The sequence below is a fragment of the Camarhynchus parvulus genome, chromosome 26 (assembly GCF_901933205.1).
Source record: "Camarhynchus parvulus chromosome 26, STF_HiC, whole genome shotgun sequence".
In the NCBI taxonomy this organism is placed as follows: Eukaryota; Metazoa; Chordata; class Aves; order Passeriformes; family Thraupidae; genus Camarhynchus; species Camarhynchus parvulus.
The window spans coordinates 5,679,305-5,703,220 of record NC_044596.1 but is presented as its reverse complement, the minus strand read 5'-3'; the positions used below and the strand labels follow the sequence as shown (position 1 = coordinate 5,703,220).

General features: G+C 46.4%; 1 protein-coding gene across 1 annotated transcript in view; it reads right to left on the bottom strand.

Moving 5' to 3' along the window:
• Window positions 1-244: 244 nt before the first annotated feature.
• Window positions 245-23,916, bottom strand: part of CR1 (complement C3b/C4b receptor 1 (Knops blood group)) — a 38,993-nt gene continuing 15,321 nt past the window's right edge. Inside the window, exons 21-48 of the mRNA XM_030965559.1 lie at window positions 23,713-23,904; window positions 23,457-23,556; window positions 23,216-23,301; window positions 22,515-22,709; window positions 21,839-22,021; window positions 21,321-21,500; window positions 20,541-20,723; window positions 20,227-20,409; window positions 19,949-20,131; window positions 18,823-19,014; window positions 18,111-18,293; window positions 17,372-17,471; window positions 16,759-16,844; window positions 15,833-16,012; window positions 14,511-14,693; window positions 14,131-14,310; window positions 10,934-11,161; window positions 9,833-10,024; window positions 9,526-9,622; window positions 8,823-8,908; window positions 8,235-8,441; window positions 7,457-7,639; window positions 6,761-6,949; window positions 6,474-6,665; window positions 6,145-6,171; window positions 5,431-5,497; window positions 3,857-3,954; window positions 245-2,073 (exon numbers count right to left, since the gene is read on the bottom strand). Coding sequence (XP_030821419.1) covers window positions 3,864-3,954; window positions 5,431-5,497; window positions 6,145-6,171; window positions 6,474-6,665; window positions 6,761-6,949; window positions 7,457-7,639; window positions 8,235-8,441; window positions 8,823-8,908; window positions 9,526-9,622; window positions 9,833-10,024; window positions 10,934-11,161; window positions 14,131-14,310; window positions 14,511-14,693; window positions 15,833-16,012; window positions 16,759-16,844; window positions 17,372-17,471; window positions 18,111-18,293; window positions 18,823-19,014; window positions 19,949-20,131; window positions 20,227-20,409; window positions 20,541-20,723; window positions 21,321-21,500; window positions 21,839-22,021; window positions 22,515-22,709; window positions 23,216-23,301; window positions 23,457-23,556; window positions 23,713-23,904 — 4,148 coding nt within the window. The 3' untranslated portion in view covers window positions 245-2,073; window positions 3,857-3,863. The remainder of the gene's footprint in view (window positions 2,074-3,856; window positions 3,955-5,430; window positions 5,498-6,144; window positions 6,172-6,473; window positions 6,666-6,760; window positions 6,950-7,456; window positions 7,640-8,234; window positions 8,442-8,822; window positions 8,909-9,525; window positions 9,623-9,832; window positions 10,025-10,933; window positions 11,162-14,130; window positions 14,311-14,510; window positions 14,694-15,832; window positions 16,013-16,758; window positions 16,845-17,371; window positions 17,472-18,110; window positions 18,294-18,822; window positions 19,015-19,948; window positions 20,132-20,226; window positions 20,410-20,540; window positions 20,724-21,320; window positions 21,501-21,838; window positions 22,022-22,514; window positions 22,710-23,215; window positions 23,302-23,456; window positions 23,557-23,712; window positions 23,905-23,916) is intronic.

The window sequence follows — 23,916 nt, the reverse complement described above, 5'->3', positions numbered from 1 at the left end:
CAGGAGTCAACACTGTAAAATTTTGGAGGTTCTGGGAAATTCTCTGCAATTCTAAAAGGAAACCCCAAAAGGTGCTCAGCAAATCAAACCCCATCCCCTACACTACCACTGAGTAATTCTGCGTACAAACTGCAAACTTCAACCTCAGCAGTTTCCACCTGATATTTGGGACATGAAAAATCATCTGGATAACAATGGGAGAAGAGCTGCTCAGCACAATGATGAATGAAAGACAAACACTTACTGCTAAATAATTTAACATTTTTATTTGGAATATTACAAATCATGGCTAATCTTGACATCCAGAAAGAAGAACAAAAACACAGCCACTTGTTACAGTGATTTCACTTCCCAATTAAGAACATTCCAGTGTATTTCAGCACATTGCAGATGCCACACAAAGCAAGCTGAGCTCCTGACCAGCACCACACTCAGTCCCAGTCACACATCCCAGTGTTTACAAACAACTCTCAAGCTGAGCTATCAGCCAGGCCACGAACACCAAATCCTTCTGCAGAGCCAAAGCCCCTTTCTAACAACCACAGCCTATTATGAGCTCCAACAATGCAACTGCTGGGATTGTCCCAAAAAGCCCTAAAAAGCCCCAAACAGTTCTGTGCCACTCCAACAATCTGTTGATGACAGGGAGAGCAGTGCCAAGCAGCCACAGACAAGCCAGAGCACTTTCAATGCTGCCTCAGGCATCTGAAGTGAGGCTATTTGGGTTTTCTGTGAAAATTAGAAGCTGTCTGGATGCTGATAGTGAGATTCATGGAGCTAAAACCTGTTCTAGTTAAGATATGGGGTTTGCTGAGGAATTAGATGTAGCAGTGACTCTAAACTAATGGCAAACACAGTGGTGGGAGCTCCTGGAGTGAGAATCTGGACTGAAACATTGCTGAACAAGCACCAAGCAGCAAACAAGAGACCACCACATCTACCAGCACTCACACAACTGAACTGGTTTGGTTTTCCTTTAACATGAAGAGCAAGTGATAGGGAAAAGCTTCTGCTTCTAAACAGGAATCTGATGCTAAATCCAGCTTTTCAGAGCTTGATTTAACATCCCAGTCTGCAGCCAGAGGTTAGAAATGTGAAATATGTGACTTCAAGTAAAAAAGCAAGGAAAGTGGATCACACAGCACCTGTTTCTACCCCTGAAAGCAACAGAAGATCTCCAGACCTGACATCAAGGCTCACTAAAATTGAGCACCCTAAGGAACTTCCACTGTGCTCATGACAGGACACAGCCACCACTGAGCTCTCAGCAGTTCCTTTAATTAGGGATCTCCTGTCAACAAGCAGGGGATGCCTTTGCTACAGAATCCTTCAGTTTTCAGGTCCAACCAATCCACTGCAGTCTTTGGGAGATTAAAGCAAAGAATCAGAAATACATATATAGCTTTTTTCCTTCTTAAAAGCAAAGGAAAAGCTATAAAACTCTGATTTCAAGGCACACTTTAATTAATTATATATACAGCAACCAACTTTGGCAGACAAAGAGGTAGAGTATATAAGATCTTAATTGTGATAGTTTCCAAAAGACACTGCCTTCAATGGCACCAGACTCTTCAGGGAATGAGCAACAAAGGAAACACCAGAACCATTTACACCACCCCTGCTGCAAAAAGGGATGGGAAGGACAGCCAGGTTTGAGTGAGCAGAGCTCTACAGGACAGAGGAGAATATTGGATATCTTCTGTAAGCCAAGAGGTGGCACTGAAGGCAGCAGGCAGCAGCAGCTGGCACTGGGACAGGGACATTGCAGCACTCCCACAGACTCTGGCATGCTACAGGTATTGCCCTTCCCCCAGCTGACGTGCACAGAAGGACAGGGAGGGCAAAGCAGGATCTGTGTTAGCTAGATGCACACACACTTCTTATCCTATCAAGCATCTCCTCCTCCAGTCCATCAGCACAAGGAACTCATGGGCAGCCACTCAGTGCAAGGGAATCAATCCTTGTCCAGCTCTGCCAAGGACATCCCACTGCCAAGTCCCTCCCACCCCCAGCAAGGGCAGTCATGCTTTACACATCTTATATTCGGCAGAACTGGGAGTGCTGTCACGTTTCCTACAAACAAAAAAACAAGTCAGATCAGAGGTTTTACATTGCAAGAGGTTTTACATTTACACTGAAAGCACATCCTTAGTTTTGGCATTAAAGCTGCAGGTAAAATCACAAACTGGGTCAGTCTTTAGCCTCTCTTTACCAACTGCTGGACTGAGGAGATTTTAGCTTCATTCAGCTACTGAACTGTCAGCAATGACCCAAGGAGCAGCAGAGCCTTTGATCCAAAGGGATCATTCCCAGTGATGACTGGTATTACCAAAAACTAACACCAGAACAATTACAGGATTCCTATAACTCCACCAGATGCACTCTGGAACTCATTTTAATTACAATGTGTTGTTTAGTATGTATTTTCTAACCAAAAATGAAATATTAGTTTGTGTGGATTTTGATTCTGCAGTCCACTAACAGCAACTTTACAATACTTAAATACACAAGAATTAAAATTCACAATGACATTCTTATATATGTCCCAAGTTCTTGAATAACTCCTGTTCTGCTTTAACAAAAAACCCACCCCATACCAAACCTCAGTGCTATTACTCCAAGGCTCTAAGGAGTTCCTTCTTCCATAAGAAAACCTCCAGAATTCCCAATGTTTTGACACACCAGATCAGCAATTTCTCTTATCATGTGTAAAGGTAAGATTGGAATGAAGAATTCTATTCTATCTCCTGATTCACTTTTTCTCTCCAAAAATTAACCCAGAAAACAGATCCTATCTTAATTAGAAACATCTTTCTTCAGAGTGAAGATGATATTCCTTAATCTATACATTATTTTGGAATAAAGTCCAAGCTTAAGGTTCATATAAAAACTCACCAAAAATACTGAAAATTCACCTGTCCTTTACAAGTCAATAAAATCAAGATTATGCACATGAAAAGACCTTTGCATTAAGCTGGAATAAGAGAACCCATCACCTCCTCAGAATCTGTGCAATGGAGAAAAGCAACAAAAAAAAAAGAAGATGCTGATTTTAAAAAGTATTTGTAGTTCCAGCTCTGTTGAGATAGGAATGACAAAATGCTGGCAAGGAAAAGTCAAACTGAGCTGTCCTGTCTGCAAAGTGTTCAGTTCAAACAAGGTTGGAAGAGCCAGATTTTGGAAGAGCCCATTTAAGCCTATACAAGTGCAGGAGGAACCCCAACATTCATCACTGGAGTGAGCAATAGGTTAAAATACAGGAGAGGACATCAGCTTCAAAGCAACTGAATTTTGATTCTTTTCAGGGCTACAGAACTCTGGATTTGAAAAAAAAATCACCTTTTCATAAGAAGGTTTCAAAAGATCCTTGTTAGACCCTTCATTTATTCTCTTCTAGAAAGCAAAAATGCAGATGAATCAGTAATTGTGAGAGATGTGATCTGGTTTTTTTCTGAAGGGATGCACAACTACCTTTAGAGTTCCAGTGCCCAAAGGTGGTTCCAGCTTCTAATTACAGGGAATTAAACTATTAGCTAAGAAAAGAAACTCACCACTGGGATGGGTGCAGACATTCTTCTGAGTATTGTAGGCAATATGCTACTCATTCTTCAAACACAACACCAAGAAATGTGATTTACAAGTCCTTGGAAGCTCTTACTGACACTCCTAAATGATAAATCTCTATATATTATATCCTGTTCTCCCAAAATGAATGAAAAGTTAAGAGACTCTTTCCTACAGGAAGCCAACGTTTCCAGCTAGATGGATTCCACACTCCTGAAATTCCAAGCAAACCACAATAAAAAAGACACTTAAGCTGCATTGCAAAAAGTCCAAATGAAGTGGAAAGTTATACCTTTTCATTAATTCATTTGTGCAGTTTCTTCCATCTCAGCTGGGACATTAGTTTTTAAAATACAAATTTCCTTGCAACTCTCATCAACTGTGTACGAGCTGAACAGCAGAAAGGGAGAAAGGTCTAATTGAATGTCCCATCCAAGGGCATTTCACACACAAAGAAACAGAGGCCAAGGAAAGATCTGCTGCCATTTGGAGGCTACAAACTGCAAGGATCAGGGGCTGGAAGCACAACAACAAAGGCTCAGCTGCATCAGGAACTCAGAACACTAAACAGGGAGATGGAGGCTTTCATAAAAGGAGATTAGATCAGGGTTTTCAGATAAGAAAGAGCTTTAACAGTCAGATGTTCAGAGAGGAAGATGAAGGGAAGCACAAGGCACAATAAGGCTTTTCATGCTGTCAGATATTCAGCAATGTCACAGAGTTTAATTTTTGATGATGCTGCTTTAGATCCCTCCTGCTTTCTATGCCCTGAGAAGTCTCTCCACGGGTGAAGGCAGCAAGTGCTGCCCTGAACTGCCAAGAGCTCTCCTCTGGCCCATCCAGGCTGCAGAATATCCAAGTACTGAATAAAAGCAGTGGCTCAAAAGCACCAAATTGCTCAGAGCACACTCTGGCCCTTGGATTGATACTCCACTGTCTATTTTTAAGGCTAAAACCTCACTGGATAAAAACCCCCTCCAGGGCTCTCCCAAGTCCTCTGTGTGGACTTCATTACAAATATGAACCACAGGAATATTCCCTCTGGTTTGCTACATTTAAAGCATCCCTTCCTTTGTGTCATGTACTCCAGATAAATCCCAACAGATTCTGGAAAAAGACAACACTGTTTTGAAGAGATGCTCATCCTGACATTCCATGTGTACCACCTAACCTGCTCTGGACTGTCAGCGTTTTGCATTTTACAAAATATTTCTCTAACAAAATGGGTTTTTTTTTTCCAGAAGATAAAATCAGACATCACAGCAAAAAGCAATTCACAAAGAGGAATTTAAATCTCCTGCCTCTCCATGAAAAACCACACATAAACCTCAGCTGTTTTGAAGATAAACAGTTTAAAACACCCTACATGTCTCATTAAAAACAGAACACTAATTGCTTGTGCACAAATCTAGTATTTTACAGTTGATTTTGCAAGTCTTTAACACAGGGACACCAACATCGGGCCTGAAGGAGGAGAATAAAAACCTGAAAACCTTCTGGCAGCACAAGCCCATACAACCAAGACTCCCCCTGGCTTTAGGAGATAAACTGATATGTTTGAAGCAGATGGACAAAATACTTTCCTTGGCAAGTGGACACTGCCAAACACAAGCTTGAGAACAGGGTTTTTCCTTCCTTGAAATTAGTGCAAGTGTTAATTAGCAGCTTAGCTGAACAGCAGATCCAAAACCAAAGACAAATTCATGGTTAGGCTTTAGCTCCCATCAGCTGCTGGGAGGAGCTCACACAAAATCAGACATTTGAAAAAGAAAGGGCACACAAAGCTCAAGAAACTTAAACATCAGCACAGCTTCGGCTCAGTCATTTGGAAACTTGCAGGATTAAAAAAAAAGGAAGCTTACTCACCCATTCTGTGAGAAGAATTTCTTGTAGATCCAGAAGGCTGCCAGGAGCACCACAACTACCACAATCACTTTAGGGAGAAGTGAAAAAAAAAAAGCACCTTAGAGTGATAAAGATCATCTCCAGCTCACAAAAAAGCAACAAAAATTTTGTAGAAATAGCCTTGTTTTCATCTACAGGTCTATCCCACCTCTACCCCCCTTAAAAAAACCTACAACCCAACTTATTTATGGAATGAGCCATGTAAATGAAATATTTGATTCTTCGAGATTGTTCAGCTCAGAACCAGTGACCACCAAGATGGCAAAACCCCACCAGCTCAGAAACTACAACAGGAATGACAAGGCTCCAACGTTACTTTTTACAAGTTTATACAAATCTGGGCAACAAAAGCAAGGACAGAGGATGGACTGACCGCTTCTGTTCACTGGCAGAGTTATTTACTCACACCTCCAGTAAACCCAAGCTCTGAAATTTATCCAAGTGGCCAAGTTGTTGCAAACTGCCTTTGAAATGTGACCTCACTACATGAGAAAATACACATTTCACACTAAATTAAACTGTAACAGCTAAGTAATCTTTCTTTGAATCATGCAGCTTTAACCAGAACTCCAAAGTCATTCTGTGGCAGTCCCAGGTGATTGGAATAAAAAATGGACTTTCACATAAAAAATATAATTTGTATCATATTTTTTTAAGGTTTTAGAAAATACTTACCACAGATGATGGCTATAATATATCCACCTAAAAACAGAAGGAATCAGTATCACAAGAGGAACACAGATGCTTCTTGCTCAAATATTATTATAAAAATATTCACAGAGCTATTTCAAGTCGAGTACTTCTATCAACACAATCTTTGAAGCAGACTGATTTAAATAATAATATTTAACTTAGAATATGAATATTCTAATTAATTTTAACAAACCCTATTTTTCCCATTAAAATAAAGAAGGAAGCTGCATTAAATAATTTCTCCTGAATACAAAAGGACTGTTCTTTGAGCTGTATTTTCACTTAGTGGAGATTTTGCAGCCCATACTTACTGAGCTGGCAGGTTGGCACTGCAGGCACCCACTGGTTGTTTCCAATGTACTGAATCCGAGCCTCCCCATTCAAGGTGTACCCCGTGTAACATTCAATGGTAATGAAATCCCCCACAGAGTAGGAAGATTTTTGTCCATCTATCACTCTCCCATAGCTTATGACTGGTGTGGAACCAGAACCTTCAGACTCACCTGGAAAGAAAAGGTGGGAGAAAAAAAAAGATGTGTTACTAGATCAGATATTTAAAACTTGTCAGTCTGCTCCTGATTTTAGCAATTTTACTCACAGGTACAGTGCTGTAAAGCACCCCAGGAACTCTGTTCTTGACAGGTCACTGTCACCTCTGTAGAACCATCAGGGAAGGAGCAGCCAGCATTGCACCTGATCTGCACAGTCTCTCCTTTTGCATAGGCAGGTTTGCCTGGAATCAAGGCCCCGTTGGGGACCTTCGGGGCAGGACACACCTCTGGAGAAACTAATACAGGAATTTAAAACAAGTTCAGTGAGAATAAAGTTTATTTCATAACTCAGTAACTCATTCCACAAACACAAGTTGCCTTCATGTAAGAAAAATAGCTCAGCACATGTCAGAAGTTTAACTTACCCCAATTTTAAGTACAAATATTCCCTTTAGAAAACTTAAACATCACTGTATATACATTCATTAGGGTAATACAATCCTATGACATGGCTGCTCAGAAATCATTACTGGTTCATTATTTCTCTGAGTTCTAAAATAATTTCTAGAAAGTAGGAGCTGAAGAGCTGCATAAAAAAAACACACACAAAGATTTTAACTACTCCAGAAGGATACTACAGCTTTCCTCACTGCGCATACTCCTAACTCCCTTGTAGCAAATATTTTCTCTTGTACTCCACATCTTTTCTCCTGCCTTCACCCATGAAATCACTACAACACCAGGATGCTCTATTTTAGCTAAAACACTTTCAACACACAAGAGAATATTACAGAATGTCTTACTTTTCTCACAGGTTGGTAGTGGAGGATCCCAGGTGTTATTTTCTCCACAGGTAATTACCTGTGCTCCAACCATGACATAGCCTTGATTACACTCAAACACAACTGAGTCCTTGTATCTGTAGGGAAATCCAAATCCAGATATTTTTCTCCCGTTTTCAACTCTGGGGTCTTCGCATTTGACCACTGAAAGAGGCAAAACATTTGTTAACACAAACATGTGTTAATAAATGAAAACAAAGTTTGGACACACTTGTTAACACAAACATTTGTTACCAACAAAAACAAAGCTTGGAAAGATCTGTTAACACAAACATTGCACCAAACACAACATCCTTTTCCCTATGCGCCAATTTCCACAAGTTGTTTTGGAGAAGCTTTGTAGAAACATTGATTCCTGCACTTCCATAGTGGCTGTTTTTAGGAACAGGATTCTTCCTTAGCTTTCTACAAGTCCTATCCAGCCCCCACATCCTTGCCCTTGACACAATTTTTCTGCAGGATTTGTGGTCTCCCAGTTCCCTCACTTTGGCCTTGTCACTTCTACCAACAAAACACTCAATTTTTTTAGATATTTTTCAAGCTTTAACTTAAATTTTAGCAATATTCTATTCACAATCCATCCATATCCACCATGCTGATGTAATCTCCACTGGAACTGTACCAAACTTTGTACCACAGCATTTGTTCCTCCTTTCCTAGAGGCAAAGTCCATTCTCCCCACCCCACTTCCAAGGAAAGGGAACAGACATTGTAACAAAGAATGAAAAATCCCAACAACCTCGACATTCTGGAGGTGGCTCACTCCAAACTCCGTTTGAGTGTGCATCAGATGTGCAGTGAATGGTGTCTGGGCCAATGAGGAAGAAGGGATCACTGCCCTTGGGGACATCCAGACACCTGTAGGTCACTGAGCTCTGGTACACGTAGCTGGCTCTCTCCTCGTACTCCCCGTTGGCTATTTTGGGAGGTGGCTCACAAGGGATTACTGTAAATAAAGCACAAAAATTGGTCAGATCGGCTTTGCTGGGTTAGCTGGTTCATCTCAAAGAGCAAGCCTTGGTTTTTCAGTCATTTCACTGAAAATCTGACACAGCCACTCGAAGTCAAGCTACAGAACCTCAGCTTCAACAGGAGGCTGATTTTAACATGAGGTAATAATACGAGATAATATGATTTTAATAGGAGATAATTACCACCAAAACTGACATTTTTCAGTGGTCAATCATCAGGCATAACCCAAGTGGTTAAGAAAAAAATCATCTCTGCTTTCCCATCATTTTTTTATACTGGGAAGTTGGTGGCACAGCTGTTTGTAAATGAACTACCCCTCTGAACAGAAAATCAAACACAGCAGTCATTTACTTACTTTCACAGTAAGGCAGAGCTCCACTCCAGTCAACACCTCCATTCTTGATATCACAGGAAATCTCTCCCTTACCCAATAATCTGTATCTAGACAGGTAACAATTTTAAAGAAGTGAAATTTAAATTTCTCATTTCTCCAACAAGCACCGAAAAATTGGTTCTTATCAATAATTCTGTTCTGTGCTTACAGGGACATAACACAACAAGGTTTTGTTGTAATGAGAACAGAATCTTGCTTATTTTGATGACAGTCTCACTTTGAAAACAAAACAAACAAAAGAGAAATCACTAAGGAACTGTGGAAGTCTTACCATTTTTAGAAATATCCTCTAATAGTAAAGTCCTAAAATTACTGATACTCAAGGAAAAGGAAAAAACCCTCCTTAGTGTTGTTGACTTAATTATTCAATAATGAAGGATGATGAATATATATCTACCCCCTCTGCCACAGGAGCATTGAAAGAAGTCACCAGAGGTAACACTGCAGTTCTGCAGAATCTCACTAAAAAAATTAGGGTTGATGCAAAGAGTAATTAAACCAGGGAATCAAATTAAATTTTGCTGTAATTTCATTTGCTACAGGTAGAATTCAGACTTCAGGTCAGAACTGGAACAGAAAATTTGGGTTTATTTCAAATCTGGTGTAAACATTAAAAAAAAAAAAAGAGAGAAAAAAGAATCATTAACTTCACCAAAACACTTACCCTTCATTACAATGAAATGTCAATTTTGAACCAAATGTAAGATCTGTTGGATCAAAATAACCATTTTCCAAGGGTCCTGGGTATTTACATTCTCTCGCTGAGGGAAGGGGTGGGGGGAAAGAAAAAGAAAAGAAAAAATTCTACATTTTTGTAGTTACATACACAGTCAAAATCTTTGGCACTTATTGCTCTTACCCACACCAGCGTTTTCCAAGCTTCATTTAAAATATGGCAAAACCCTAATTCCCACTTGCAAAGCAACTGAAACTGTTAAATATCAGTGGGAAAAAGGGGTACAAAAACTTACCTGTACAGAACACGCTTGTTTGTGACCACTGCAAGTCATCACCACATGTCCAGGTCAGTGACTTCCCTGGGACCTTCACGTATCCTGGCCGGCAGATGAAGGAGATTTTGGTCCCAGGTGGAAAATCCTGGATTTCCCTGAAGGTCTCGTTGAGCTCTGCATTCTGCTGCCGCTCTGGCTTGGGACATGTGCCTGGGAGAGGAGGGAAAAAACAACACATCACCTTAGCGACAAGAAGAGAAACACACTGAGGTGTAACAGCACGGGAGACAGAATCACTCACGAGCTCTTAAGGCTATATTTTTATTAGTAGTTTCTAATTTTTTAATTTAGGTTTTAACGGCATGCAGCGTCCAGCTCTACACATGTATAAGGCACGTTACTCATTGTTTCCTCAAGTTCTTTAGTCATTCTACCCAGACAATGCACTTCCTTCCAGATCCTATTTTCAGATTTTTGTCTGTTTGCCTTTATTTTGTAGTTAAACACACGACTTCACTCACCGTACACCCATTTCGTTTGCTGCATGAAAAACAAACAAGCCAGCCCCACTCACAGAGCTCATTGTCCCTTCTTAAGGAAAAAGGAAAGCGGGTCTAAGGGACAGAAAGCCGAGTTTAGAACCGGCTCCAAGGCCAGGCTGGAGGGAGGCTCAGCGGCAGGTGTCCCTGCCCAGGGCACGGGATGCGCTTTGAGGTCTCTCCCCACCCGAACAATGTCACAATTCTCTCGATTCAAACCCGCCCAAACCCTCGCGGCTGCACCACCGCCCTTAGAGCCATTTCCTTCCTTCCTGCCAGCCTCGCCCCCCCGGCAGGCCCTGAGGGCACCCTCAGCACCGCGGGGACCGGAGGGGGAGCAGGGCACGGGCACCATCCCGATCCCGACCCCGATCCCGACTCCGATCCGGATCCCGATCCCAATCCCAATCCCAATCCCGATCCCGATCCCATTCCCGACCCCGATCCCCATCCTGATCCCGATCTCTCCTCCCAACCGCGGCCCCCCGAGGGCTCCACGCCGCGCCCGCCGCTCCGAGCGCCCCTTCCCCACCGGCACCGCCCGCTCGGCGGAGCAAAGAGCGAGCGGCCGCTGTCTCACCCTCAGCCCGGGCTCCGCCGAGCTGCCACAGCAGCAGCACGGGCAGCAGCAGCACCGGCAGCACCGAGAGCCGCCCCATGCCCGCAGCGGGGCCGCGGCTGCGGCCGCTCCGCTCCCTCCCGGCGCCGCCGGAGACGCAGCGCGGGGCCGGCTGCGCATGCGCGGCCCGCCCCGCCCGGCCCGCTCTCAGCGCGGCGCCGCCATGGCCGAGCCCGCCCGCCGGGGCCCCTCACGCCCGGGCGGCACCGTGGGGAGAGCTCGGGCCGCTGTTCGGTCGGGGATCGCTGACAATCCACGGACCGAGCTCTCCGTGCCGGTGTTACACACTGGTCTGCAGGGTAGGGCGGTTTCCAGGCACAGCCGCTGTGTTGTGATGATTTAATCGCCACGCTAATGACGCAGCCCAGCTCGGTTCAACGCATGCTCGGGGAAGGCTCTGGTTGAACCGAAAGTGTGATTTTTATCAGGGTAATAATCGCTGATCAGCTGAAGAATAATTCGGCCTTGAGTATTTTGCCAAATACATGCATCAGCATCTTGATTTACTTCATCCTTAAAGATAGTTCATTCGGGGATGCCCTTGACTAAGGGATTGCTCCTGCCTGCTCCTTTTTTATGGATTAGGATTGAAAGTATACAAAGATCTTCAACCAAAGAATGCCGTGACTTAAAGTGATCTTGGAATATGTGGGCATATTGCACATTTTACAACAGCCTCAGCGCATTACAGCCCTGAGTGCAAGGAGATCAAATCCTTCCCTGGGCAGCTCAATGAAAGAGGGAAAAAATGAAAGTGTATTTAGGTGCCACATTGGAACACCAACAGTGATAAATTAAAAATAACAGCCAGCTCTGTTGGATGGACACCCCTGTGCAGGGCTGCTCACCTTTGGAAGTTAAATTGGAAGTTGAATCCCGTGTGTGGTGGAGCAGCATTAAAATAGAACAGCTCAAAAAATGTTTAAAAAAACCAAAGCAGAAAAGACTTAAAGTTCTGGGTAAAAGAAGACACAGAATTGTCATCATCAGCTTTTATTAGGTTAAGCATTGGTAGAGGGACACTGCACATAAGCGTTGCTGGAAGGAAATAAAGATGTAAATACAGCTGTAATTAAGACATCAGTTATACATGGTTACTCCCACATTTGTTCAGGTATGTTTTGGTGGGTATAGGGAGACAGGGGATGGGAGTTATGGCCAGTGCATTATTGATTGTTTCTTCCTACCAAGGCTTGGGGTTATCCAGTTTTTTGGGGACAAAGGAAATAATTCTTCATCAGGAGCAGTGCACAGAATTCCCTGCGAGGCAGCACTCACACTCTGTGCAGTCTGACCCTCATTAGATCCTTACAGTAACTGCTGAGAGCAGAAGAGCATTGAAGATTTACAGTAAAATGTCTTTTTTTTTTTGCCACAGAATTCCAGTCTCCACATGAGCGGCGCTTCCTCGCTGCAGGGAACGAGCCAGGTGCCTGGTTAGCAGCAGCAGGGATGAGATCTCCTTCCAGCCTAGGAAAGAGATGATATCCTGGTGTTGAAATCAGGATTTCCTGGCTTTGTACTGGTGTGTAGAGATTCCATTGCCACCCGGAGAGGGAGGAGGGAATTTCTGGAAAATGCTTTGTTTCAAAGAAATCACACAAAATAGATATTTTTTAGATGCCTCACTTTGTAGGTGAAGTGCTGTTAACATTGAAAATTCATTGCTGGCTGCAATAGAGCCACCATAGAAAATAGATTCACTTGTAAGTAAATACACCATTTTAGCATGTGTGAAAGCAATAAAAACCCCCAGAAACCAAGTTCAGTGTCTTTTCTAACGCTACTACTGCTGAGGCAGTTTTTCAGCTTTTTCATAATCTGTACAAATTAAAAGCAGCTTTAAGTCAGAAGCAAGGACTGGTCTGGAAGTCTGACCTGTGCACACCAACCATCCAGACTGTGGAAAAGGAGAGACACACTTTGAGGGTGGTGTCAGAAAGAAAAATAGGATGTTTTAAAACCCCAATATGTTTAAAACATCTTCTATTCAGCAAAAGAAAATATTCTGTCAGAAGACAAAAAGGAAAGAGGTTTCTACTTGAATGATTGTATTAGGAAAATAGTCATTCAAGGAAACAATGCAGTCAGCAATATAAACAAATGACAGTATAGTTATTGCAGCTCTAACTGATATTTTGTGCTGAGGAATATAAATCCATACCTCCTATGGCAGGCATGAGCCTTTGTGTTCAGTGTCTGGGTTCAGGGGGGTTCTGTAATTATAGTTTTCATACGTATGATAATAGCTACGTGAAAAAGAAGAAGACAATGAATTGCCTTGTAAAACAACACTTGGTTTAGTTTCCTTTAAGAAAGACAGGCTTGAAACAAAATGACATAACCGCACCATGAGTTCCAGGTTGTATCGTTTGCAACCTGAGCTGAAGATACAAAATTACAAGGCCCGGACACGCTGAGGCAAATATTTCAAGTGTATCAAGCGTATAAGGCTTGGGACTTGGCACCAAGGGACACGAACAAGGAGCCAGAGCTGCCTTACCCTTCCTTCTGCTTGGAAATGATTTTCCAGACAACACCTGCCCCCAGGAGCAGCAGAACTGCTGCAGCTGCCGCTCCTGAGGGAGAAGAATGCAGGTTATTCTCACTGTGTAAAGTACACAAAATGCACAACAGGGTGTAGCTGCCAAGTAAGCAGAGTGAGGCTGTGCCACTGAGGCCACTGAGCTGGGGACAAAAATGTTTGTAAGCTGCTTACCTAGGCCTACTGACCCAGGCTTGGGGGATGCTGGAGGGAAGGGAAAAAAGGAAAATCAGCAAAATGTTCAATCAAAATACAGCGTTTCTCAACTGTCCTTAATCAACAGCAATAAACCTTTTAGAATCACAGGATGGTTTGGGTTGAAGGGACTTAAAGCTCATCCAGTTCCAACCCCCTGCCATGGGCAGGGACACCTTCCACTGTCCCAGGCTGCTCCAAACCCCAGCGTCCAACCTGGCCTGGGACACTTCCAGGGAACCAGGGGCAGCCAGAGCTTCCCCATGCCAGTGTCTCACTGCTAACACCCACAACACCAGATTTCTAAAAACCAGACCCCTTTATACTTCCTTATTTTAAAAATACAGACAGACATTTGCATGTTTAAAATGCATTTGCATCTCCTGTTTGATCTTCGTTTTGTTTACATTCCACTCACTCAGTTTACAGGCTGGCACGGGAGGGTCCCAGCTGAAATCCTCTTGGCACTGGGTGTGACTGATGCCTTCCAGCACGTAACCATCATCACATTCAAGAGTGATGTTAGTGCCAGAGCGATAAGTACTTCCTTTAATAGCTTTTTTGACACCTTGGACGTCCGGGAATTCACATCTGATCTCTGAAATTGGAAGCAGTAGAAAGAGGACATTTAGAGGGAATATAAAATATGAGAAACACAGCTGTGGGTTATTTAGGACATCGCTCTTGAGTTCCTTCTGAGTGTAGCCAGGAATTCATTCTCATTCCGCATTCTGCAGAACTGGGAAAGTGCCTCAGTCCCACTTGGAGTTCCAAACATCAGAGGAAGCACAGACTCACCTTTGCACTGCGGGAGGGGCTGGCTCCAGGACCCCGACCCCGTGCAGTTGATGAAAGCATTCCCAACCAGTGAGTAACCGGGATCGCAGCTGTAGGATACAGTGGCTCCGGAAGGAAAGGTGGCAGAGGCGTTGCCTTTCAGCCTCCCGTTGGTGATGTTCGGAGGCTGCAGACACTTCACAGCTGGAAAGCCAGGGAGAGACAATCAGCGGGATGCTGAAGGGTGGCTGAGGCACTGACCCTCTGCAGCCTCGACTGCTCCCTTTGAATTTCTTCCCCTGCACTCAACAGCCCAGACCCCTGTAACTCCAGCAGGCTTTGGAAAGGTTAAAACTCGAGCTTGTGCTTCTCACACATTCTGTACTCAGATTTATACCTTCTATAGACCTTCCCCGAGGGCAAGATTTGTTAAATGTCCTTTGTTCTTTGCTCTTGCAGCCAAAACACACCTTGACAGACAGGAGGGGGATGGCTCCAGGCTCCAGATGCTGTGCAATAAATGGATGCTGTCCCCAGGAGGGAGAAGCCAGGCTCACAGATGTATTTTACAGATGTTCCCACAGTAAAAACTGCTTTTGCTGGGCCACGGAAAGACCCGTGGGTGATATCTGCAGGCTTGGAGCAGTGCAGCACTGAAAACAGAGAGTGGAGATCAAAGCAGAGCTCAGAGAGACAAGAGGGAAAACTTCTGAGCAGCTGGGGAAGGCTGAATGCTCCCTTCCACAGCACTGACCCCAGCAGCCCTGCCCAACCCTCTGCAAAGTTCCCTCAAAAAAGCAGGACACGTTGGGAGGAGGAGTTAGTGATTAGTAAATCAAATCTTGCCTCTTCAGGTAAGAGACGTACCTGGCTTTGTTGTGGGGTCAGGGTGGTGATAACGTTCTGACACTCCATCTAAATGCAGCAGTAAGAGTTTAAAAACATGGGTGAGCAAATAAAATGTACACATTTACCTTCATTTCCCATCATCCTGGTGTTACATTTCCAGAAAAAAATTCACAGCTCTCTGATATTCAATGTCCTGCAGCTACCAAATTCCTCATTTCCAGGGAATTAAGAGAATGTGGATTATGATTTGCAACAAGCAGTGTGAGAAAGTGCAAATCATGCCAGTACTTACAGCTTTACCCAAGCCCTGCTCATCTCCTGTGTGTGAAGAGAGGCATAAATGAAAGGAGAAATTTCTGGGTTCTCCTTAAAGTGGTTGGAGCAAACAGGAAATATAAAACCAACTTTGGCTTCAGTAAGCGGGCAGGAGAGAAAAGCAGGTGAGAAACCAGGAGGAATGTGCAATCCTGACAAGGCCAAGAGCTGATTCTTACCCCGCTCACAGACAGGTACAGGCGGGTGCCACCTCCTGTCCCCTTGGCACTGGGACATGGGGTGGCCTCGCAGGGTGAAGCCTCTGCGGCACTTGAAGGTGACAGAGTCCCCGTAGGTGTAGCGGGGCTTGGGGACAGCCACCCTCCCGTTCTGGACCTGTGGGGCTGGGCACACCGCCCCTGAAAGAGAAATTCCTATTTAGGGGTACAAAGCCATGTGAGTGCTGAATGAACACATCCTAAAAGTATTCTCAGCGTGCTCAGAGCAGTTTCACAGGTAGGGCTTAGAGACTCAGATAAGAATAATTCCAGGAACTGAGGGGAGGGGTTTTAGTTCTTTTAGGTACCTTAAAGGAACCACAATATTATTTTATATATATATATATATATACATATAAACATAGATGGTGTGAATATATTCTAATAAATAGATGGAATGGGGTAGAAATCTGTCACTACTATCATTCTCATGAATGTTTTATTATCCCAACCTCAAAAAGCAATTCCATCTGAAAAAAAAAAAGACTAATTGCAATGATCAACCCCTACAAAACGTCCTTGTGCTTCAGATAACAGTTGAGGGTTTGGAAAATTCCATTTCAGTGGTACTCAAAATATCACTCTTCTACAAAACACTTTTTTTTACTTGATTTCTTATTTATTTTTGTGAAACAAAAGGGACAAGTCCCTGCAGGCATCTCACAACTCTTCAGTCTGAATTGCTGCGACAGATCAAAGCTTACATGTGGAAGATTTTTAGAAGAAACCAAATATACAAGCATAAAAAAAACCTAAAAACTATCCCAGAGGAATATTATCCTTTAATAGTCCTATTCATTTAATTCTATTTATTGAAAGGAAATGCTTTTTAATTTTAAGGACTTAATTTGGCAATTCTGGCCCCAATATAGTGGTGACCTACTTACTCCGACAGATGGGAGGCAGACCAGTCCAGGCAACATCTCGTCCCAAAATCTCACATCTCCTGTGGGACTCTCCAACCAGTCTGTAGCTGGAGGTGCAGAGAGAGAAATATCAGCTCATACCAAGTCCCTCAGCTTGGATTTTTCCCTCCCTAGATGTTTCCTTCTGCAGCCTCCTGATTCCAGCTGATCGCCAAGGTCTCTCTGCTGGTTTCATATGTGGGAATGAAGGACACCAAGTTCCTTCTTCCCAGATCCAAGAGGAGCAACATCGACCCCAAAATCTCTGGGTTAGATTGGTCAGGTGATAAATCAGGACCCAACTGATTTCCAAAGGGCTGGAGCCTCCTTGCAGCACGGCCTTGCTCCCACTCTCAGCTCCTGCTCGAGGCCATCTGAGAAGGAAAGCTGAAACTGGTTTGCAAATTAATCTGCTGAGCACAAGAGGGAAAAATGAGACAATTCTCCCTTTCTGGAGCGGGCAACTATGGCAGAATTGGAACCAAAATTCCAATTCAGGTCTGCTGTGGGAGAACAGCTGTGGAGGAGTGGGCTCTGATCCTTTACCCACCACCAAACTCAGACACGGAGGCAGCGAAGGCAGCGCGGGACTCACCCTTCATCACACGTGTAGCTCACGGTTGACCCAAAAAGGAGATCTGTCAGAACAACAACTCTGCCATTCCTGGGGGGTTCTGGGTGTCTACATTGCTTCCCTGGGAAAGAACAAGGCTTTGTTTAAACTCCTCTCTTGAGGTCGTGCTGCACACTATGAGAAGGTACCTTAAGGCTCTGTCCAAGTTCTGCCACCAACAAAGATGTGATTTCGAGAAGGCCCAAAGCGGCCCAGACCATGTGACTAGTAAAGCCATGTACCAATCTTTCCTTTAAAAACCCACGAAATAGACAACTTCCAATAACCAACACCAAATGGATGGAGCTATTCACTTTTACAGAACTCTAGGGCTTCAGACCACGTGTGGTTTTGGAGGCAAGTCAGAGTTTGGGGCACTCCAGGGCGTCTCAAGTGTCCCGGCCGGCAGCTGTAGCTCACAGTGTCCCCAACAGCAAATTCCAGCTGATTTCTGTATTGCCTGGTTAGCTCAGCAAAGGTGAGGTTTGGAGGTGCACCACAGCCACCTATCAGGGGAGAAAACATGGGGAGAAACAGAGATGTCAGCTACAAAAATTGTTTTAAAATGTATTTTGAGTATGTACAGCTTAAAGTCATTGTGCAAAATGGGTAAAAAAAAAGGGAGGGTAAAGAATTCAGAATTCTGGGAAGGGTAAGGATGAGTCCTACAGGTAGAAACTGCCAGGCTATCCATAAGTCCAAGCTCAGAGTCACAGTGTACCTGCACACTGAGGGAGAGGGAGGCTCCAGTTGCCAGAGCTGGTGCAGTGGATGGATGCCTCTCCCCGGAGGCTGTAGCCAGGGTCACAGCTGTAGTTCACAACCATCCCAGTGGGAAAAAACTCCAGGTCCTGGCTGTCGTGGGTTCCTTTGGCAATACTGGGAGGTGAAGGGCATTGCAGCACTAAAGAGAGAGGACAAAACGAAACTGAGAAAAGGGCAGAGCCATGACCCTGGGACAGGTGGGGAAGTTGGGGTTGTTCAGCCTGAAGAGAAGGCTCCAGGGAGACCTCAGAGCCTCTTCCAGTGCCTAAAGGGGCTCCAAGAGAGCTGGAGAGGGACTGGGGACAAGAGATGGAGTGACAGGAATGGCTTCCCACTGTCAGAGGGCAGGGTTGGGTGGGATATTGGGAAGGAATTCCTCTCTGTCATGGTGGGCAGGGGGGTGCCCAGAGCAGCTGTGGCTGCCCCATCCTTGGAAATGCCCAAGGCCAGGCTGGACAGGGCTTGGAGCAAGCTGGGGTAGTGGAAGGTGCTCATGGCAGGGGTTGAGATGAGCTGATTTCATGCTTCTTTAATTCAGTGTCATAGGAGAAAGGTCACTATTTTCAGGAGTCTGCCCAAACCCTCCAAAGGAGGGAGTGGTGAAGGGGAAATTACAAGGCTTCAGCATACAACAATTTAAACCAACTGGAAGCAGCTGCAAAACTTACTTTTGCAAAACTCCTGGGCTTCAGACCACGTTAGATTTTCAAGACATGTGATAGTTGGTGATATCTGTGGCTGTTCCACATATCCAGGCCGACAAGTGTAGTTCACAGTCATCCCAACAGGAAACTCAGTCTGATTTTCATATTCCTCGCTTAGCTCAGCAAATAGCAACGGTGTTGGTGTGCCACAACCAGCTGCCAAGAAACAAAATGGGTGTGAGAAATATGTCCTTGGCTGTGAAATGCAGCTAAAGAGAAACAGGTGCATTGATAGGGACTGCTAAACCCCAAGTTATTAATGCATCTTCTATGTAGTCTGACATTTGTCTGCATCAAATAACACTCAGCATGTAAGGACACAGGCACCTAATTTATGTGGCCTTAAAACAAAAGAGGATAAAGCAATGCCAAAAAAAATAGTTTGGTCAGTGTGGTGCCTTCATACAACCCTGACCTGTAGAGTGTAGAAATCTTTAATTTCCATATTTAGAACACCCAAGCCTGTCTCCTTTTGGGAAACTTGAGCAGTGCCACAAGCTTATTCCCAGTGCCACCAAAGTGAGCACAGCTCCTGCTGTGGTTCTCCCTGTGCCATGCAATCCTGCAGGTTGGCAGGTTTGCTTGATGCAGGGTGAGCCTGGCATGGGATGGATGCTGGGCCTGGCATGGGGTGGACGCTGAGCCTGGCACAGGATGGATTCTGAGCCTGGCACGGGATGGATTCTGAGCCTGGCACGGGGTGGATGCTGGGCCTGGCACGGGATGGAGGCTGAGCCTGGCACGGGGTGGATGCTGAGCATGGTACAGAATGGATTCTGAGCCTGGCACAGGATGGATTCTGAGCCTGGCACGGGGTGGATGCTGGGCCTGGCACGGGATGGAGGCTGAGCCTGGCACCGTGGGTGGAGCTGGCGATGGATGAGCATGGTACAGGATGGATTCTGAGCCTGGCGGGGGATTCGGATGCGGGGATGGATGCTGAGCTCGCGGATGGATGCTGAGCCTGAGCCGCGGGGTGGATGCTGAGCCTGGCACGGGGTGGATGCTGAGCCTGGCACGGGGTGGATGCTGGGCCTGGCATGGAGTGGATTCTGAGCCTGGCACAGGATGGATGCTGGGGCAGCCCCACCTGCACAGCGTGGGTAGGGAAGGCTCCAGTTGCCCCAGGCCGTGCACAGCACGGAGGGGTCCCCGAGCAGGGAGAAGCCAGGCTGGCAGCTGTAGCTCACGGAGGTGCCACTGGTGAAGTTGGTCCCCGGCTCGGCGCTGAGCGTGGCGTGGGCGATGACGGGGGGCGGAGGGCAGGGCCGCACTGCCAGGGCAGGAGCAGAGAGCAGAGGTTGTTTTAGGGGTTTCACCCAGAGGAGGAGCACTGCTACCACGGCAAAGCCCGTCACACTGGCTCACCTGGCTGGCAGGTGGGCACAGCAGGCACCCAGCGGCTGTCGGGCTGGCACTTGGCCCCACGGCTGCCCCTCAGCACGAAGCCTGGGTGGCACTGGAAGGTGACGTTGTCCCCAGGGTGGTACACAGCCCTCCGGCCCTCAGCCACCTCCCCGTCCTTGATGCTGGGGCTGCTGCAGGTGATCACTGGGAGGGAAAAGCAGCACGGCTCAGGCTGGGGGCACGGTGCCAGAGCTGAGGGCGCTCCTCTGGTTTTGGGAGCCTGTGTGAGTGCAGTGCTCTCCCTTTGCACTGAGGGTAGCAGCATTTCAGCTCACCTTCACACCGGGGGTAAGGGATGCTCCAGACTCCCGATGGCAAACAGGAAATAGTGCTTTTCCCAGTAAGGAGGTAGCCTGGGTCACAGCGGTACTTCACTGCCATGCCAGGGATGAACTCTGTCACCCCCTTGCTGTCGTGCTGGCCATTTCTGATAGTTGGAGGGGAAGGACACGGCGGCACTGCAAGGAGAGGAAAACATCCCAGCTAGGCAAGAGCTGGTACCACAAACCCCCTTGTAGGGTGAGGCAGCCTTTTAACTTTGTTCTTTCCCTTTAATTTCTGCCCAACAGCAAGGAGGGTGTCACTGAATGATATTTCCATCCTACCCTCTCTTACCTTCCAGCCTTCATGTTTTCTGAGCTTACTGACATAAAAATGATAGCTTCTCACTATTTAGGCGTCTACAGTGGTTAGTTTCCATCTGTGGCCCTAACAATTTGCTCTGGTCTTTCTGTGGTTATGAATGATATCAGGCACCAGCCTGGATTTTGTGGATTCGTTGAAAGAGCCCTACATATAACAAGGGTCTGAATCACAGAATCATTTAGGTTTGAAAAGCCCACTGCTCCATGTCCCCAAGTGCCACATCCACATGTCTTTTAAATCCCTCCAGGGATGGTGCCAGATGATGCCCACACCTCCACAGGCAGCCTGTTCAGGGGTTTGGATGGGGATTAGAAGGATGGCAGGACATATTATGTGCATGTTTTTCCTTTGCAGCCCCTTTACCTCCTTTACAGGGGTTCAGAAATCAGCTGCCCCTCGTCTGCACTTACGCTTCTCACAGATGGGGACAGGAGGGTGCCACTTGCTCCCAAACTGGCACTGGGACTCTTGGGAGCCCTTCAAGGCATAACCAAAGTTGCACTCGAAGATGATGATGTCCTCCAGGTTGTAGGTGGTCTCTGACCCAGCCACTTTTCCATTCTCGATCTCTGGCCTGGTGCAGCCAATTGCTGGAAGGAAAGAGCACAAAATGTGAAGAGCTGGGGATGTGAAGCCCCTCCTGGCTGTGGAGGGGCACTGGGCAGGGACAGCACCTGCTGCTGGGCCTTGCCATCCCTGTCACGGGCATTTCAACATTTCTGACTCTTGTTCTTACACTAAATATCATTATTCAGCTGTTCCTGAGCATTTGTACTCAGTGGGAACAGAAAGGGAAACCCACAGGGGCACATGGGGCTCCTCCTGCCCCTGGCACCTCTGCTCTCTGCCTGTCCCTGGGGATTTGCTTGCGGTGACTAAACCAAGAGCCGAGAAGGAGAAGGAGCCGGAGGCAGCCCCAGGAGCGCACCTCGGCAGCGGGGCTGGGGCCGGCTCCAGGTGCCCCTGGCGGTGCAGCGGATGGAGGCGTTGCCCAGCAGGGAGTAGCCCTCGGCGCAGGTGTAGAGCACCACGGAGCCCGGGCTGTGCCTGGCCCCGGGGCTGGCACCGTGCTGCCCGTTGGCAATGCTCGGCGGGGCAGGGCACCTCACCTCTGCCGGGAACAGGGAAAGGCAGGTGAGAAATAGGGCAGGGCAAGATAAACAGCAAAAACCCCCAACCTTCTGAAAGCAAAGCAGCGAGGCAACACAAGTGCAGTCAGCCAGGACAAGGTCATATGTGACTTTTCCAGGAACTGTCCTTAGCTCTTTGCTTCATCAGAAACCAACATCCTGGTTTTCAGGGCTTCTTCAGAAGTAATACGTCAAATTAAGTTGTAATGAAAACTGAAGCAATAATAGTACTCCCCCATCAGCATCAAAAAGAAAAGCTCTTATAGTAAAGTGCTACCAAATAAGCATTTTATGCTTAGAAATGTGATTAAAAAATTGTAAATCCACTGAGTTGTTTGGAACACTGACATTAACTGCTGTGAATAAGCGAAATCAGTGGTGTGAGCTGTGTCCCCATGGGTGCAGGCCCTGCCCCAGGTTGTCCCTTGTGCCAGGGCCAGCCTGAGCTGGCTGTGGGCACACCCCGAGCCGTACCTTGGCACCGTGGCACTGTCCCACTCCACGTGCCACGCTCCCCATCCGCAGAGGTGCAGGACAGGGAGGTGTCTCCAGCTGGGGCCAGCCCCGAGGCACAGGTGTAGGTGACCACGTCCCCCAGGGAGAAGGTGGCCCTGGAGCCCCCGCTGTGTGTCCCGTGGGGGATGGCCGGAGGGGCAGCGCAGGTGACGCCTGTGGGCAGGACAAGGGGGGTCAGCACTGCCCGGGGCTGCAGGGCACACACACTGCCCAGCGAGGGCACTGACAGAGGGGAAACCACCTCAGCAGTGACACAATGACCTGATTGTCCAGGAACAAACTTTGCATGGATAAAATGACACGTGGGAAGGAAATCTGTCCCCTCCTGTGAGTCACTTCCTTGCTGCCCGTGTCTGGAGGTACTGGGACAATTCTTACCTCCCTTTCCATAACCATTGGTGACACAGAGAGAGAAACTGGCCAATGAAAAATACTTACCCACTAACAGGCAGTTTAAAACATTAATGTTTCTTCCCAGTTTGCACCAGAATAAATAAAAGACCTTTGAAATCATTCTCAGAAGCATATCCAAACCAAAATGAAAAGAGAAAGGAAATATTTTACACATTCAGTGGCTTGAGAAATCTTTTACAATAAAACCTTTGGCTTGAAAGAAGTTCCACTTTATCTCCAAGGGCCTGTTGTGGTGGCCTACTTACGCTGGCAGACAGGAGGATCCCCACTCCATGAGACGTGTGTGCCAGAGACCTCACAAATTCTCTGGGAGCCTCCCACCAGCTTGTACCTGGACCACACAGAAGGATTCATTATTTTAACAGTGAGATTTTTTGACTTGAGGTTTCTTTACAACCCTTGCAAGTGGCAGCCAAGAGTTCTGACTTGAGAACTGGCTTGTGTAAAGCTGAAAATCCACTTCACTCTCCCTAGGGCAGGACTCACCCTTTGTCACAAGTGTAATTGATTTTGGACCCGAGGAGGAGATCTGTCAGGACAACAGCTCTGCCATTCACTGGGTTCCCTGGGCTGGGGCACTGCTTCCCTGGAAGGGAATGCCAGCCTCCATCAGCCCTCAGCTGTGCTCACATCCCAGCAGGGATGGCACCACAGAGGGCAGGCAGAGACACCCACAAAGCGGGGGAAACATGGAAAGCAGCCAAGCTTCCCACTTGAGGCTTTCAGCACTTGCAGGACGTACTTTTACAGAACTCCAGCGCTGCAGACCACGTCTGGTTGCTGAGGCAGGTGATGGCTGGTGACACCCCCAGGAGCTGGGTGTAGCCAGGCTGGCACATGAATTCCACCCTGCTCCCCTCAGGAAACACTGTCTGGTTCCTGTAGGGCTCCTTCAGCTCGGCAAAGCCCAGCCTGGCAGGGGCTCTGCAGCCAGCTGCCAGGACAG